The sequence below is a fragment of the Ceratotherium simum genome, chromosome 18 (genome assembly GCF_057802395.1).
Source record: "Ceratotherium simum simum isolate JZ-2026a chromosome 18, ASM5780239v1, whole genome shotgun sequence".
Taxonomy (NCBI): domain Eukaryota; kingdom Metazoa; phylum Chordata; class Mammalia; order Perissodactyla; family Rhinocerotidae; genus Ceratotherium; species Ceratotherium simum.
Genome location: NC_141917.1, coordinates 53,529,656 through 53,544,472, shown reverse-complemented (window position 1 = coordinate 53,544,472; position 14,817 = coordinate 53,529,656). Strand labels below are relative to the sequence as shown.

At 45.0% G+C, this 14,817-nt stretch overlaps 1 protein-coding gene across 7 annotated transcripts in view; it reads right to left on the bottom strand.

The window, feature by feature from the left end:
* The window catches only part of PIK3R1 (phosphoinositide-3-kinase regulatory subunit 1), an 86,387-nt gene extending 73,054 nt beyond the window's left edge, over positions 1 to 13,333 (bottom strand). Inside the window, exons 1-3 of one of the 7 annotated variants that reach the window (XM_087443363.1) lie at positions 13,138 to 13,333; positions 8,350 to 8,801; positions 2,469 to 3,188 (exon numbers count right to left, since the gene is read on the bottom strand). In XM_087443363.1, coding sequence (XP_087299489.1) covers positions 2,469 to 2,802 — 334 coding nt within the window. In that variant the 5' untranslated portion in view covers positions 2,803 to 3,188; positions 8,350 to 8,801; positions 13,138 to 13,333. Of the gene's footprint in view, positions 1 to 2,468; positions 6,414 to 6,444; positions 8,153 to 8,349; positions 8,802 to 13,137 lie in introns of those variants that run through there. The other 6 variants (XM_087443364.1, XM_087443366.1, XM_087443362.1 and 3 more) reach the window with 6 other exon arrangements.
* Between the last annotated feature and the right edge of the window lie 1,484 nt (positions 13,334 to 14,817).

Genomic DNA, 14,817 nt, shown 5'->3' with positions numbered 1-14,817 from the left:
TGTCTTAACCAGAGACCTGCATTTAGGCCTTAGACCTCAGGGGTAACCTTTTAAATAAAATAAAGACAGTCAAGAACAAAAAACAGGCTAAGTCAGGTGGGGGAAGTCAAAAAAAAAGGGGGGCTAAAGAATTCAGTTACAGTAAGAAAAAAGAACTATCCTTTCTTGCCTGCACACAGTCACTGCAAAAGCTTTTCAAGTACACACTTAGAAAGAAAAATCAGAGTCCCTTAGGTTCTAACATATAAATTTATCCTTACAACTACTTTCCATAACAATCTGACACACAACAGTAGGAGCTACTGAATTCTTCTTTCATAGGAATCATTTAAATAAGAATATAAGACTAACGTTTCTAAAAAATCTCATGTTTAGTGCTATATTCCCCACCCAACCCCTCACACCTGCCTTTTCAACCTTCAATTATTTCTAATTTCTCATTTATATTCAGGCCTGCTCTAATACTTCAATGCACATTATCACAGGTATCTTTCTTGAATTCTGCTAAAAAATTTCCTTTTACTCTACCTTTCCATGTATTAAAAAGAAAAATAAAAAGCTGTTAAAAATCTCAATTGTCACCACATTACATGAGGGAGAACGCCTTATAAAATAGTTTAGGACCTAAAAAGAGAAAATCATCCTTCTTATAAGGAAAGATTTGCTTTTCTGTATCCAAATGAAATTACACTTGACAACAGTTATCAAATACAATTTTGTTTAGAAATTATTTTTACAAAATCTTGTTGTCACTAATGTTGACAAAGTACCCTCTTTCCACCTTTTAAATAATCTTCTCAAATCCAATTCAGGTATTTTCATGATTCTGTAATCTTTTGTATTCTGGGACAAATTAAATCATTTTTCCTTTTGAATTAGTCTACTCAAGGAAGTGTTTCTAACTTAAAAAATAAAAAGTCAAACTAAAAATATGTAGTTTGGACAGTTTGGTGGTTATCAGGGGGAAGAGAATTGGGGGGGCACAAGGGGTGATGGGGCACATTTACACGGTAACTGACAAATAATAAGGTATAACTGAAACCTCAATGTTATAAACGATTATGACATCAATAAAAAAATAATAAAAAAATGTAGTTTGGTGGGAAAAAAACAATTATATATATACCTTCAATCTGCTAAGTGAAAATATACAAGAAACACAACGGTTGACAAAATTACATCTATATGTGCAGAGTCGAGGTTTTCTGATTCACCTGCAAAGAAAAACTAACTTTTGCTTTTGAACTGTATAGTAAAAGATATTTCTTGGATATTATTTATAAAGTACAGTATAATATTTATGAAACAAGTATCCCTTTTGGGTCGGGAAGGGGAAGGAAAAGCACTTCCCTTCAGGTATCCTTAGTAAATTCTTTGACTTTTACAAAATATTCGCAATCCTTTTATCACCCAACGCTAAAGGCAGCTACTCCCCCTTGCATTCTGCGTCTCTATTCTAGCTACCTCATTCATTTGTGCTAGAATCAGCCAACACTAAAGAAGCTATAATCGTATCAGAACCTCTTCCAGAAATGCATGGGGATGCCTCAGTCAGTGCTGCTCAGCATGGAACCACCGCAGTCCAGTCCACTACTCTCAAACATACCTTTCTCAGTGTTTGAGTAAAAAAGGTTACACAAGGAAAAAAATGCTTGAGATTTACTAGGGAAGAAACAAATTCTTTGACAAAGTTGATAGCAAAGCTGAGCAAAAGGCTTGTCTCGGTATGAAACTGCATAGAAGAGAAACCTTAAATGAACTGCTGTGCACAAAGCTTGAGTGTGGACCATCTCCAATAAACAATGAGTGGTTTCTGAATCAGGGTGGTTTCCACTGAAGAAAAGTATTCAGTGATTTTTTTCTTTTCCTCATGAAAGCCAAGCACACTACAGGCATTAACGCTACAGACGACACTGCCCGTGAAGGATGAGAAGTCCCTCTACATCTCTGTTAACTACAGGACTGACCTTTAGCTTCAGCCCCAGTTCCTGGAGAGGAGACCAAGAGGTAGATACCAGGTTATGAAAACAATGGTTTCTTCTCTGCCAAGTTCTGTCGTCATTTTATTACTTTCTACATTTTTCCAATACAAATCTTATTAATGTTAAATATACTTATATTAGACTTACTCTCTACTCTTCCAAAATGATTATTTATGTTAATACCAATTATAACAAGAAGAATGCAACAGACGTTTAACTCAATGGCAACTATGATAACAGTGTATAAGGACACTCACTACACAGGTTCTCAGACACCATCTCCCTATTTTTATAACAGTTCCCCACCCCACAAACACAGATTTCTAGCCATGTAATGATTGAATAAGCTTTTATGCACCATATGTAAATTCAAGTAAAGTTGCCAAAATTACTTCTGTTCAGCGTATTATAGCCCAACCCAAATCTAAGACTTTTCCTTTAAAAAAAAAAAAAAGAGTCATTAAGCAATCATTCATCAATACCGACCTTGTTGCTCACTGTCTGCTTCAGTTTTCGAAGAACCTGGTGCAACGGGAAGGGGTCGAGGCGGCCGGGGCTTTGGTGTGGGGGGCGAGATTTTTTTCCTTCCAATATATTCTACATAAGTTCCTGGAAAGTCCCCCCTTTCCCCCGTGGTTTCATTATAGCCATTTAACCAGCCAATTTCTTCAGGCCTGGCTTCCTGTCCATCACTGAATCCAAGAGCTAGTAAGGACCCTTTGTTCACAGTCAATATGTCACCCAAGTGCAAGTCAATATCTTCTTCTCGTTCCTTCTTATAATCATAGAGCGCTCTGTACTGGTACCCCTCGGCACTCATGTCTGCGAATCTGTGAGCATGCAACAGATGAGTCCGGTTATACACAGCAGTCTAATTTTACGTTTCTATGGAAAGTGAATTCAGAGAGTGTGTTAAGATTCCTAGTATGTGTCCAGCAGAAGACAAAGGACAACTCTCCAAAGGTTTAAGAGGAGAGGTGACTGGCCATCCGGCCGTCCATCTGTCCTCCATCAACGGTGTGACTGCAGTCAGGGCTGCACTTCCTCTTTGGGCCACAGTCGTCCCCCTGGCTTCCTCTTCAGCAACTTGTCAACACTTTGACTCCAGACTGACTCTCACAGCGAGGCCCAATCCTTTCCGACACTCTTGTCACACTGTCCATCTGTCGTCTGATGTTACTGTTCCACTCCACTCGCGAGCTGCGCCTAGCAAAGGAAAAACAAGACTTATGAATGAACATTGCATTTCGTCATCTGTGTGAATTTGAATTTCTACTTCTATTCAACAAGTACTTAATTTTGCGGACACACACGGGGCAGAGTGCTATCGCTCGACAGCATCTACACAACCAAGATTAGTAAGACAGTCCCTGCTTTCTAAGAACACTAAGCAGCGGGTGTAATGGGTGTTGGCACATGGCATGTCTGGCACAGAAAGAACCATTACACTAGGTAAATGCCATAAGAGAGGCAGAGACTAAACGCTAGGGGGTTCAACTGAGGGACAGACCACATCTAAACACAGGAATCCGAAGACAGAGTGGAATGTGTGGCATGATCTTAGGTGCAGATGTGACTAAGCAAATATCATATTCTGGGGAGAGTTGGAACAGGAAATCCAATGCATCTGCAGCCAAACAGGGAGCAAGGGACCGAGTTAGACAGGGGTCATCCGACATCATGCATGCCCGTGTTGACTTGGTGAGTAATGCAGTCCACAATTGAAAAGCTTGGAGAAAGGGGAGCAACAGGATCAGGGATCTCAATCCAAACGTGTTGTGTAGGAGGGACTAGCGTGGAGACAGAAGAGGTGAGGAAAGCTATGAAAGGTGTACTGCAGCGGTCTGGGCAAGTGGCCAGGAGGGCATGAACCAAGGTGGCAGCAGAGGGTAGGGAAAGGGGAGGACTGAAGTAAGAGACACTGCACAGGAAGCACGTGTGGATGTAGCGGTGCTGAAAGACGGGTCAAGCCAAGAGAGGAGCAAAAGGTGCCTGATCCTGAGTTAATGAGAAGAATTGAGCTACCAACATCAGGCAAAGGGAAGCCAGGACGCCTGATGGGCTCACAGTGATGCTGGGCATATAAATACAAGTGTGCTGGTGGGTGGTTAAAACCTGGCCTGTGATTCACGAGAGGGAACACACTCGAGATTCAGTAATCAGCTGCAAACTAGGCAAGGCTGAACTCAATGGCATGGAGGCGCTCACAAGGGAAAACGTTCAAAGTTAAAAAAACGATCAAAGCACCAAACACCAAGGCTCAGTGAATGCAACTGAGAAGGGAAAGTCAAGGCTTGGAGACAATGCAATGTCCTGGAAACAAGGGATAAGAGGGTTCAGGGAGGAAAAGGTGATCCCTAAGACTAAATCCTGCAGAGGCCTCCCGAAGGGGGAAACTGAGGCCAGGCTAGGTAATTTGGGCTCTGTCCACTGTGGAATCATCACTGACTTTTGAGCAAGCAGACTCCAGTCTAGTAGTATTGAGGATGCGAACTAGAATTTAAGGAGTTAAGGAACTAGAGAGGAAATAGTGATGCTTGTTGCAGATTACTCTATGAAGATAATTTAGAGGAGGGGGAAATAGGAAATGAAAGGCATTTTCTTCTCCTTTTTTTTTTAAGCTAGTGGAGGCAGAGGAACTAGAGAGTCAAAGACTGGCTAGTTTGAGAGCTAGTAAGTCAGAGCACGGATGGCCCTAGAACAGTGTGCACACGCGCACACCCTGCCCTCCACTCATTCCTCAACGTTATCTTCATTATAAAGAGTAAAAGCAACCTAAAGGCTTCAGTTAAGCTGGAGGAACAATAAAGCAATAAAAACAATAGCCACACAACTTCAGTGTGCTATATCAAAGAGAGCTTTTATAAGTCTTAAAGAGTGGAATCCTTTAGAAGTCTAATATTACAGGCCCTCTTCAGTGTAGGCATTTTAAGAAGCAAAATCTAATCACAGATTAATTGTTATGTTGGCATTCAGAAGTGTAAAGTATTCAACTGTACATGGTAAAAGGCTCTTAGCTGTAATACAATAACACTCTTAGGAGAGCTACATATTAAAAGAAGCAAAAACAAACACTGGAAACCTTTGTATAAGCAAGAATATTAATTTGGGATAGTATTCTACTTTGTGTTTCAGTTGTCAGAAAAAATTAAAGCAACCAGCAGAACGTATGAGAAAAATAAACTATATTATGTTTGAAGACAGCCTCTCCTTTTGACAGATCCAGAATCAAATTAAATATTCACTGCATAAATTCACACAAAAATGTAGAACTAGCAAATCTCATTTTTAGTACTAACGTACTCTGTACAAATGAGACACAGAACTCTAAAGAACATGAAAATTTACATATCCCTAAATGCCTGGAAACCAGGCAATATGCCTAAGAATAATTTAATTCCTCCAAATCTGTCTTGAAATTTTTGTTAGCTTTTCCTGGCAATGTATGTCTTGTTGGAAAAAAACTCCTCAACCAGTAGGCTGGGTGGACCTTTCCGCCAGCTGCTGCTTATGGCTTCCTCTATTTCCACAACCCAGTGGGCCAGTTTGGTGAGATTCCTGACAGAATGGGAGTATAATGGTCTCTCTCTCATTCTCTCTCTCTCTCCCCTACGCAGCCCTCAGCAACCACCAAGCCCCTGCTCACAGCATACCGATGTAGCTATGCATGTTTCTCACCAGGGGACACTGGAGTAAGAAAAGGCTCCATGTCTGGTGAAGGTTTGACAAACCTGAAAACTGGGCTTAGGTCTGCCTGAGGCTTAATCTGTGCAAAGAGAAAAAGAGCCCTGAGAAACCCGATGACTCTAACAAGGCCAGACTCTAGAGTAGCCATCTCTGCCATATGTGCCAGAGACCTCTATGTCTCTGCAAATGGCCCCTCCCTCACCATCTGTGAGAAGAATCTAACTTTCTGTGTAAAAAGAATCCTGTGCAGAACTCCGAGCCCTCGTCAGATTAAAAAAACCCCAGATCTTCTGTGACTCTAGGATTGTAAGTAAAACACACCATACCTGTCTTCTGGAACTCCACAATCAAGGCCAGGAAGATCAATCAAAACAATTCAAAGTCGGCCATGATTCAGTGCCAATTAAGTGGTTGGAAAGCAATGTTGTAAGAGGGAGAGCTGACAAGTCATTTGGGTGGCGAGGTACAGAGAGGCCTTGGCTAGGGAGAGGAGACAGGCACCTCTACCCTACTGCACACATACACTTTCTCCTGACTGCCATGCCCATTTTAATGACTGTCACCGTCATCGTGGTCATCATCTAATACTTACTGGAAGCTATACGTGTATTAACCCATTCAACCCTCTTCCTCCTCATCTCATACTTACTGGAAGCTCTATGTGTATTAACCCATTCAATCATCATCATGATCTAACATTTATTGCGAGCTATATATGTATTAACACGTTCAATACTCAAGATAACCATGAGACAGGTACTATCAATATTCTCACCTTACAAAGGAGAAAACTGACGTGCAGAGCTTAGTATCTGGACCATAATAACACGCAGCAATTGAGTGGTGGAAGCAGAATTCAGACCCAGGCAGTCTGGCTCCAGAGCCTCCACTTTACCACCACTAGAACCTACTTCCCCAACTCAACTCGCTTCGATGACCAAGGACAGTCCAGATATGCCCATGGGGTCAGTGATGCATATTCCTGGCCTGCACACTCTGACCTCTCAGATTTAACCTTGAATGTGTGCTTTTTACTCTCTGAGACACCAGCCTTACTGATAGTGTTCACGGCTCTTGCACAAATACACCTGCACAGAAAGAAGTCATTGTAACTCAGCAGCAGTTCCAAGACCCAGCATCTTGGACCATGGAAATTTTCTTCCAAAGAGACTCCATTAAAATGCACCCTTGCCAAAGAAGTCCATAAACCAGTGAATAAAAGAATACTTGGCACATCACTTCTGAAAGGTTGCCCACTTCTGGAATCCTGCCCATTTCTGCTCTCTGAGCTTAAGCTTCTGCCACCTGTATCCTTCTTGGCATCTATGCTCCCTGCTGCTATCCCAGGCCCCTCCCTGCACAATTTCTAACAACTTAGCTCCACCTTAGAGGGATATGTGAAGCATCAATCCACAGGCACAAGGGCTATCCCATCTAGAGGACTGGCAAGTTCTCTTTTCGCTCACTTCAAATTCTCCCCAGGACTGCAGAAGACTCAGCAGCCTGAGGCATTATTAGTGCTGTGTAACCCTCCTGAGATCGATTTGGAGCCCAAACTATCCAAATCGACAGGATATATGTTGCCCAGGTTCACAAGATTGCACCTCCAATCTCTTTGGCTACATATACTTATCTCTTTGGCTACACGGAACTATTTCCACCCAGCTCCAATATAAAAACCTTTACTCTGTGAATGATTATGTGGATAATATCCACCATGCATAATTTAATGCTTTCAAATAACCAAGGCAGTTATATGATATAGGCTCCAAGTCAGTGCATATGTAACTTACTGTAACAAAAAGTATAAAGGAGTCCTGTGAACAAATAACAAATTAACTTACTCTTATATATAACACCATATGCAACAGTTCACAATTTCCTTAACGAGAAATATTTTGTTCCAGTCTTTCAATCCTTTTAAAGAATTCCTGCAATATCATTAACTGGAAAGATATTTTCTCTCTCTGCTAATATACTGAGCAGTTCTCATTCTGTTCCTCAAAATAAAGTTGTTTCTAATGCCCGACAAGTAGTAATCCATGACTTCTTAATGTACAACTGCTTAAAAGTAAAATTTCAATTTAACCCTCTAACCCACAGGCATTCTGGCCAAGAACCAAACAACATTCTTTGAAAAAAGTCCTCTGACTTTGTTGACCTACTCATTCCCCTTTTACAAAGGACAAGGATTTAGCAAACTTGGTGGGGAGGCAGGAATAAAGGATATTTTTAAATCACTTTAAATAAATCAAGAATATATCCTAATCATATGATTCTATCCTGAGATGAAATCAGCAGTTTGGCACTGGGTCCCAGCACAAAATGGGTCTTCAGTCCAGCTGAGAAGGCTATGGAGGGGTTCCTGGGCCCCCAGTCATGCCTCCCTACATTCCACCTCTCCACCTTCAGTGTGATAGCTCTGAGTCTAGGGCATGCTCCCCACCTAAATTCACACAGTCTTCTTTAAAAAATCATTATTTAAAAATCTTTTACCTTCCAAATATGGTGTCCTGGAAATCACAAAAATCAAATTGAACAAAGTTAAAATTTCCTAGTAAACATAATGAATTTCAATTTAAAATGATGGGCTCAGGGTAAATTTTATGGTACGTGAATTTCACCTCAATTAAAATAATAATGAAGGGCTCGGATGAAGCCCAAAGTCACAGACACTCACATATCTCCATTCATTTTTAAACCAACCAAGTAACCAGAATGTGCTGCCAGCTGCCATGCTCAGGGCTGGGTCTGCACTGTGCGGAAGCTGGGTGTCTAGGCCACAATTCCTGCCCACAAGCCGTTTCAGGGCTGCAGGGTACGAGGGAGACAGGACAAGTCCAGGTGAAATGACAAGGAGGCAGGGCTCTCCAGAAAGCAGTGATGGGGTGGTGCCCGAGCCCTGCAGGAGAAGCAAAGGAGAGAGACCCAGGCCCAGCCGGAGGCAGCTGTAAGGCTCAGTGGTCACCACTGGGACGTGGGAGGAAGGACAACGCCAGTGCTCAGGCTGTGGCTTCCAGGGCCTACGAAACAGATCCTATCACCCAGAAAAGGCGGTGGGGTTGACCATTCCAGTTGTCTCCATCATCACGGTGCAGAGGCCCTGAAGTAGATGATCTAAAGTCCTTCCTCCTGTGAAAAAACAATGCTATTTTGTAAAATTCTTAACCAGAAAGTATGCAAAAGCACTGAGCTTCAGGCTCAGGCAGCTGTGCCCACCAGGGCCTAGATCTGTAACCTTAGGCAAGTTACTTAAACCTCTCCGTGGCACAATTTTATCATCTGTGACACAGATACAATAAGCAAACCTGTATCTCATAGGGTTAGTACGAGATTAAATGAAATTACATATTTAAAGCACTTAGCTCCATGCGTGATAATTACAGCTTAATATAATTAACACCGACAGTGCTTATGACAGGCCAGGCATAGTTCTTAGAGTTTTACATATATCAACTCATTTAATCCTTACAACCACCTTGGGTACAATTATTATCTCCATTTTACTGATGAAAACAAAGAAAACAAGCACAGAGGAGTTAAATACTTCGCCTGAAGGTACAGAGCTAGTAAATTACAGTATAATGTTATTACTGTTATAACTACTGTGATTACTATTAGTATTGAATGCCACTTACTGCCATGTATACAATTCAAACTTAAAACAGGAACATTTGCCAGGAATTTGCTTTTGCATTGCCTCTAAATGCTGCAAACTGTTCTAAGTGAACCCTGAAGCTAGCCAAAATAACACTCTGCTGTCTCCTTGACTCCTTTCCAGAGGAGACAGACACACAGACAGATAACGGCTGCACGTGGACTTTGCCACCAAGTTCTCTCCCTACCTGCGGTAGAGCACGGCTCTGCAGATGTCAGGGCAAAGGAGGCCTGGGAGGGGCCAGGAGTGTGTGAGAGCATGGTGTGAGGCAGTGAGGCAGGGGGTGGAGTTAGGGGACAAGACTCCTCTCCAACAGGGTGGCTGCTCCCTAGCTGCCCTCAAAGAGAAAAGATGACAGCACTAATGCAATCCTCTGGCGACTGAAGGCAGCTGCATCCTCATGGGGCTGAGCCCTGGGTCGGGATCCCTGGCGGTCCAGCAAGGAAGGCAAGTGGAAGGGACACCATCCTAGGCACCTCGCTTATTACCTCACTCCACCCACTGGTGGACTCTCCTCACGCTGTGGCCAGACTCCTGTGACTTCAATACTCTCTGGGGTGATCGTTAACCTGAAAACTATTTTGACTACAGGTGCCTGTGGGTACGTATTTGATTTACTTTAAGGAAAACAATGCTGGGAGGATAAAATCAAAGATGTTTCTACAGTAGGATTTTTTTTTCCTTAGCAAAAGTTATACTACACTCATTCTACCCTTTCAAAAAAAAAATACTAACATAAACCAAACAGACAAGTTTATGAGTAATTACATAGTCTGTTTTTCAGCTCATTTGGCATAATGTACATGAAATGGCCTTTAATCACCACTCTTTTAGGCAAATAATTCCAACAAGAGTGTTGGCAGAATCATGGCAAGTAATCACATTAGGGTGTAGGTGGAGGAGACAGGAAAAAAAGCAATAAACAATACGAATATTTTAAAAACTAGTTACGACCTAAGTTTCTGATTAAAGGCTGTTAAATAATTAATATTATGCCTTCTTAGGTAAAAACTAAATTGATAATCCCTTCCTTCCATTGCTAAGCAACTTTCTCATCTTCTGAGGGCTTCACTAAGATGCTCCATTCTCCTGCCCTCACTGGCAAATCTCGGTGCCCTCCCAAAGAAGGAGATTGTGGAGAGCCTGTCTAAAATGTATAACACTAAAAAAAGTACTTCTCATTTTCTTCCACATTGTGTAAGCCTCAGATGCAAGAAAATTAAAAGCAAAACCCCACATGCAAACATCGTCTCAGCTTTCTATATTCTACCTGACGATAAGTTCACTTTTTTTCAATCTGCTCATTCACCTCTTTATTCAACAAAACACATTTTGCAAATCACAAAATGCAAACATAATAAAACTTGCGCTAGAACTGTTCCTGTTTTAATGAGCATGTGAACAATCTTTCAGACTAGATGCCTTTTTAGAATACTCCCCTGAACTACTTCAGAATAAAAATAAACTTTGACTAAAATACTAACCTAAAAATTACATGGCATTCATGGGAAAATTTAAAGATATGGCCAACACTTTTAACAACATTAAATTTGGGTAAGTAGAATAGGTTTACATTTAAGATACAAAACCCTTCGAAAAGCAGCTTAGGTGCAAGTGACATTTCCAGAAAATAAATGCATACTACCATCCCCACTGTCAATAACCAAAATATGTACTATCTATAACTTATTGTACCACTTCTGTTTCCCAAAACCAATTTTATGCTGTGAGATTTCCTGATATTAACAATTTTAAATGTCAAGAAATAGCTAAAGAAAGACAATATAATTAACCAATGGGAAGTGAACTGCTTTTTCACATTGACTGTCAGCATCACAGACATGAAAAGACACAGTGATCTCACCATTTTACAAAAGCAGATAAAACAGCAGATAGTTGTGTGTACATTGCAGAGTTCTGTCATGCAACTGACAAGAACAGGTCCCAAATCAAGATGAAAGTTAAAAAACAAATGCACATAAGACTTTGAAAGCCAATATGAGATACATAAAACTTTCTTCCAATCATAACAATCTATACACTTCTATGGAGAAAGGATAACTCTCTAGGGCTGATCTGCAACTGGCAAACAAAAGCTGAAAAGGCCAGCAGTGACACGACTCTCTGCAAGGCAGGGAGCCTCCTCCACTGGCCTCTGCAGGTCAAACCTTAATTCCGAACCCACCACACCTTCCCAAACTTTAGAGGGACTCTCCCCGCAAATCACTCTTAGGGTATTTTCTTTGTAATGACCAAAACACTTGCTTCCCAAAGTTTAAGCAAGTTTTGATGCTAAGAAAACTATCATCTATTGCTTTTATAAACTTTATTTCAAGAACAATGTGATCTGCCAAAAAATTATAGCTGGGAGGGTTATACTCTGATAGCCTGCCTCAGAAATGAACATGTCTACCTAACTCTGACCTTTTCTAATACCTAACCATCTTTAAAGTTGGCAAAACACAACGCAAGCTAATGAAATATTAAAATACAATTCCACACAAAGCCTGGGTCAATAAGCTTTGTGAATGTCCCGCCTAACAACTAAAACTTGACCCTCATCTCACAGAAATGACAATCTTATGCTGCATTCAAAACCCGGAACTGCTTTATCCATTCGTACTTTGCATTGACTAAGAGGAAAAGAAGAGGGGAAAAAAAAAAAAAAAAAAACCTTATCGCGTCTCAAGTCATAAAACCCCCAATAAAGAGTAACCTCATACTCAGACACCAACAGCGCTGCAGCTCCACCAGGGATTAACGGCAGAAGTGAGACCTTTCCGATATTAACAGCGCCCAGAGAAGCATTAGAATTTCCCCAAATCCAGTTCACACATGTTCTACATTCAACACGTAACAGCCATTCCGCTCACACCCTTACGTTTCATGCTCGAATTCTGGTTACCAGAGTACATTTCTGTACTGGAGTGGTTGGCCTGGGTTTTTCTGTTCTCTTTGTCTTGTGATCTGCGGGGCAGTTTCTGCCCTTGGGAAGTGTTAGAGCTGTGGTTTCCAGACAATTCCCCACGATATTTTAGCCCCGGCTTACACGCTCTCTTGCTCTCCCTAGCCGGCTCCATATTGCCGGGCAGGTCCCTCCAGTCTCGCCCCGCGTGACAAAAAACTGGTTTTCCGGGCGGTTCCAAGACCCCATTACATATGCCTCCAACAACCTGCCCAGGCCCGGCCGGCACTAGACGCCGACTTAGGGCCCCAGCGACCCGCTGCCCCGCGGCACACTTCCCCCACCCCGGAAGAGGAGGGAGGCAAACTTCAGAGGGCGGGGGCTGGGGTGAGCTCCGGGGACCACCGCGCCCCGCCCGCCCCGGGGAAGGGCCCGAGCGGCGACCCTGGTTGCAGCTGGAGGGCGCGGGGGAAGGCATCGCTCCTTCCCGCTAACGCCAAGGCAGCGGTCAGGGTGCTCTCCTTCGGTGAAGGGCCCCGGAAAACTGCAGCAAGACGACAGTGGGGACCCTCAGAAGTGTGCGGTGACGAAGGGGTGGGGTGAGCCGGAGATCGCCTGCAACTCCGGGGACGAATGCGCCCGGCGGCGTGCAGAACCAGCTCGGAAGAGGACCGTGGAAACGGGCGTCAGGAGGTGGCCGGGAGCACGCAGGGCGCTGGCCAGGAGCGAGGCCCGCGGCTGCCCGGCAGGCGAGAGATGCCGGCGGCCGCCCGGCGTTCCCGCGGCTCGGCTTTGCAGAAGGAGAAGCGGCTGCTGGTGACAGGAAGAGAGCGGCGGCAGCCGCGCGCGCACGCACCGCCTCCCCCTCACGAGCACACACACCCGGACCCGCTGCCGCCGCCTACCTCCTCCGCCGGCCGGCTTCCTTCCTCTGCGGGGCCCGGGCTGCAGCGGCGGCCTCCTGCGCGCACCGCTCCAACGCGCCTCTGACCCAGCGCCGACCCGCCGGCCGCTCCGGATCTTGAGCTCGCCGTCTCCGACCCGGTCGCCCGCCGCCCTCGCCGCGGCCGCCGCTTCCTCCAACTCCGCTCCAGCTGCTCACGACTCCTCTCCGCGCGCCCGCAGCCCCAGCGCCCGGCGCCGGCCCCGCCTCCGGCCCGGCCCCGCGCGCCCCGCCCCCGAGCCCGCGCCAACCAGCGCCCGCGCCTCCGCCCCTCTCCGCGGGCGCCGCGCCCTCCGCGCTGCCACTCACCGTGCCGGCCTCCCAGCCGGGCGGCCGGGGGCGGAGCTCCGCCCCTTTCGACCCTTCCTGCTGCCAGGCTCGCCTTCCGCCCCCAGCCGCGGGGATGCCCTGGGCGGCCGGCCGCGCTCCCTCCGCTGTGGAGCGCTCTGGGTCTGCGCCCGCCGGGCGTCTCCCGGACCAGAGGCGGCGGGGTGGGGGGAGGTCGAGGACAAGTTCAGACTGAGAGGCTGCGTCTCTAATCCTAGTGTCTTGAAACAAACCCCACCCTCCTTCGAGCCCCCAGCGCCCCAGCAGAGTGGCTGGGGCGGGGAGGACTCGGATTCCAGAGCTCGACAAAGCGGGGAGGCCTTGCAATTCCCAGCCTCGCTAGCACCGCCTCGGGAGTGGGCGGAAAAACCCAGCCACCCCGCGTGGCGCCGGGGGTGAAGGAGGGGTGAAAGGGTGACCCGGAGGGACGAGCGCCCGCAGCGTGCCGCGCACTCCGGGAGCCTGGCACCGCCGCCACCGGGGCCAGGGGCTCCGCGAGAAGGGAAGCGGGGCTTATGAGAAGGGCCCACGCTGGCTGACTCCTTCCAGTGCTGGGATGACGGAGTAAATGTAGGTCGCTCAGGCACACCGCGGCTCCCTGGTTGCTCATGGGGTCGATGAAGGAAGCTCACGTGAATTATATTGTCCCGTCAATTTGTTAGTTTTCAAATGCAGATTCTTCAACTAATAATCAAGTTCCTCAAGAAAAATCTGATGTTGGTTCAGACCTTCCATGCCAGCACCTTGCGTTCCGCTCTTTCCCATTAAAACATGTAAGAGTCCGTTTTTTAAAAAGCTCTTCCCAGATTCCCCTTTCTGCAGTTTTGAGATGTGCACCCGCCCAGCCTGCTTGCCCTAACGCCCTCTTTACCACTCTTTCCCAACTTCCTTGCAAGAATATATATATTTTTAACTAGGCACTTAGACTTTTGTCAAACTTTGAATTTCGTGGTTTATTCTGTGGGCGTTGGAAGTAGAGGAAAGAACATCCTGAAATTTGACTGTCCTTAGAAAACCGTTTTTACAGGTGACTCACATTCTAACGGAAAAGTAAGCTCTACTTTAGATTATTCACACTGGCGATTCTATTATTCCAATATGTCTCTTGAAGTGGAGGTACAGAAACAGACACCCACCTACATGTTTAAGAATCCACTTTATGTAAAAGTGAATATGAAGTGTACCAAACTACATCCTTCCCACCTACTATGTGAAATGAAGGGCCTCATATACCGTTTGTCTGAACTCTGTAGATGAAGGAGGTGTCTCACCCTGTGGTAGAATTACTTGGATCCAATCCATTATGCTGAGCTGT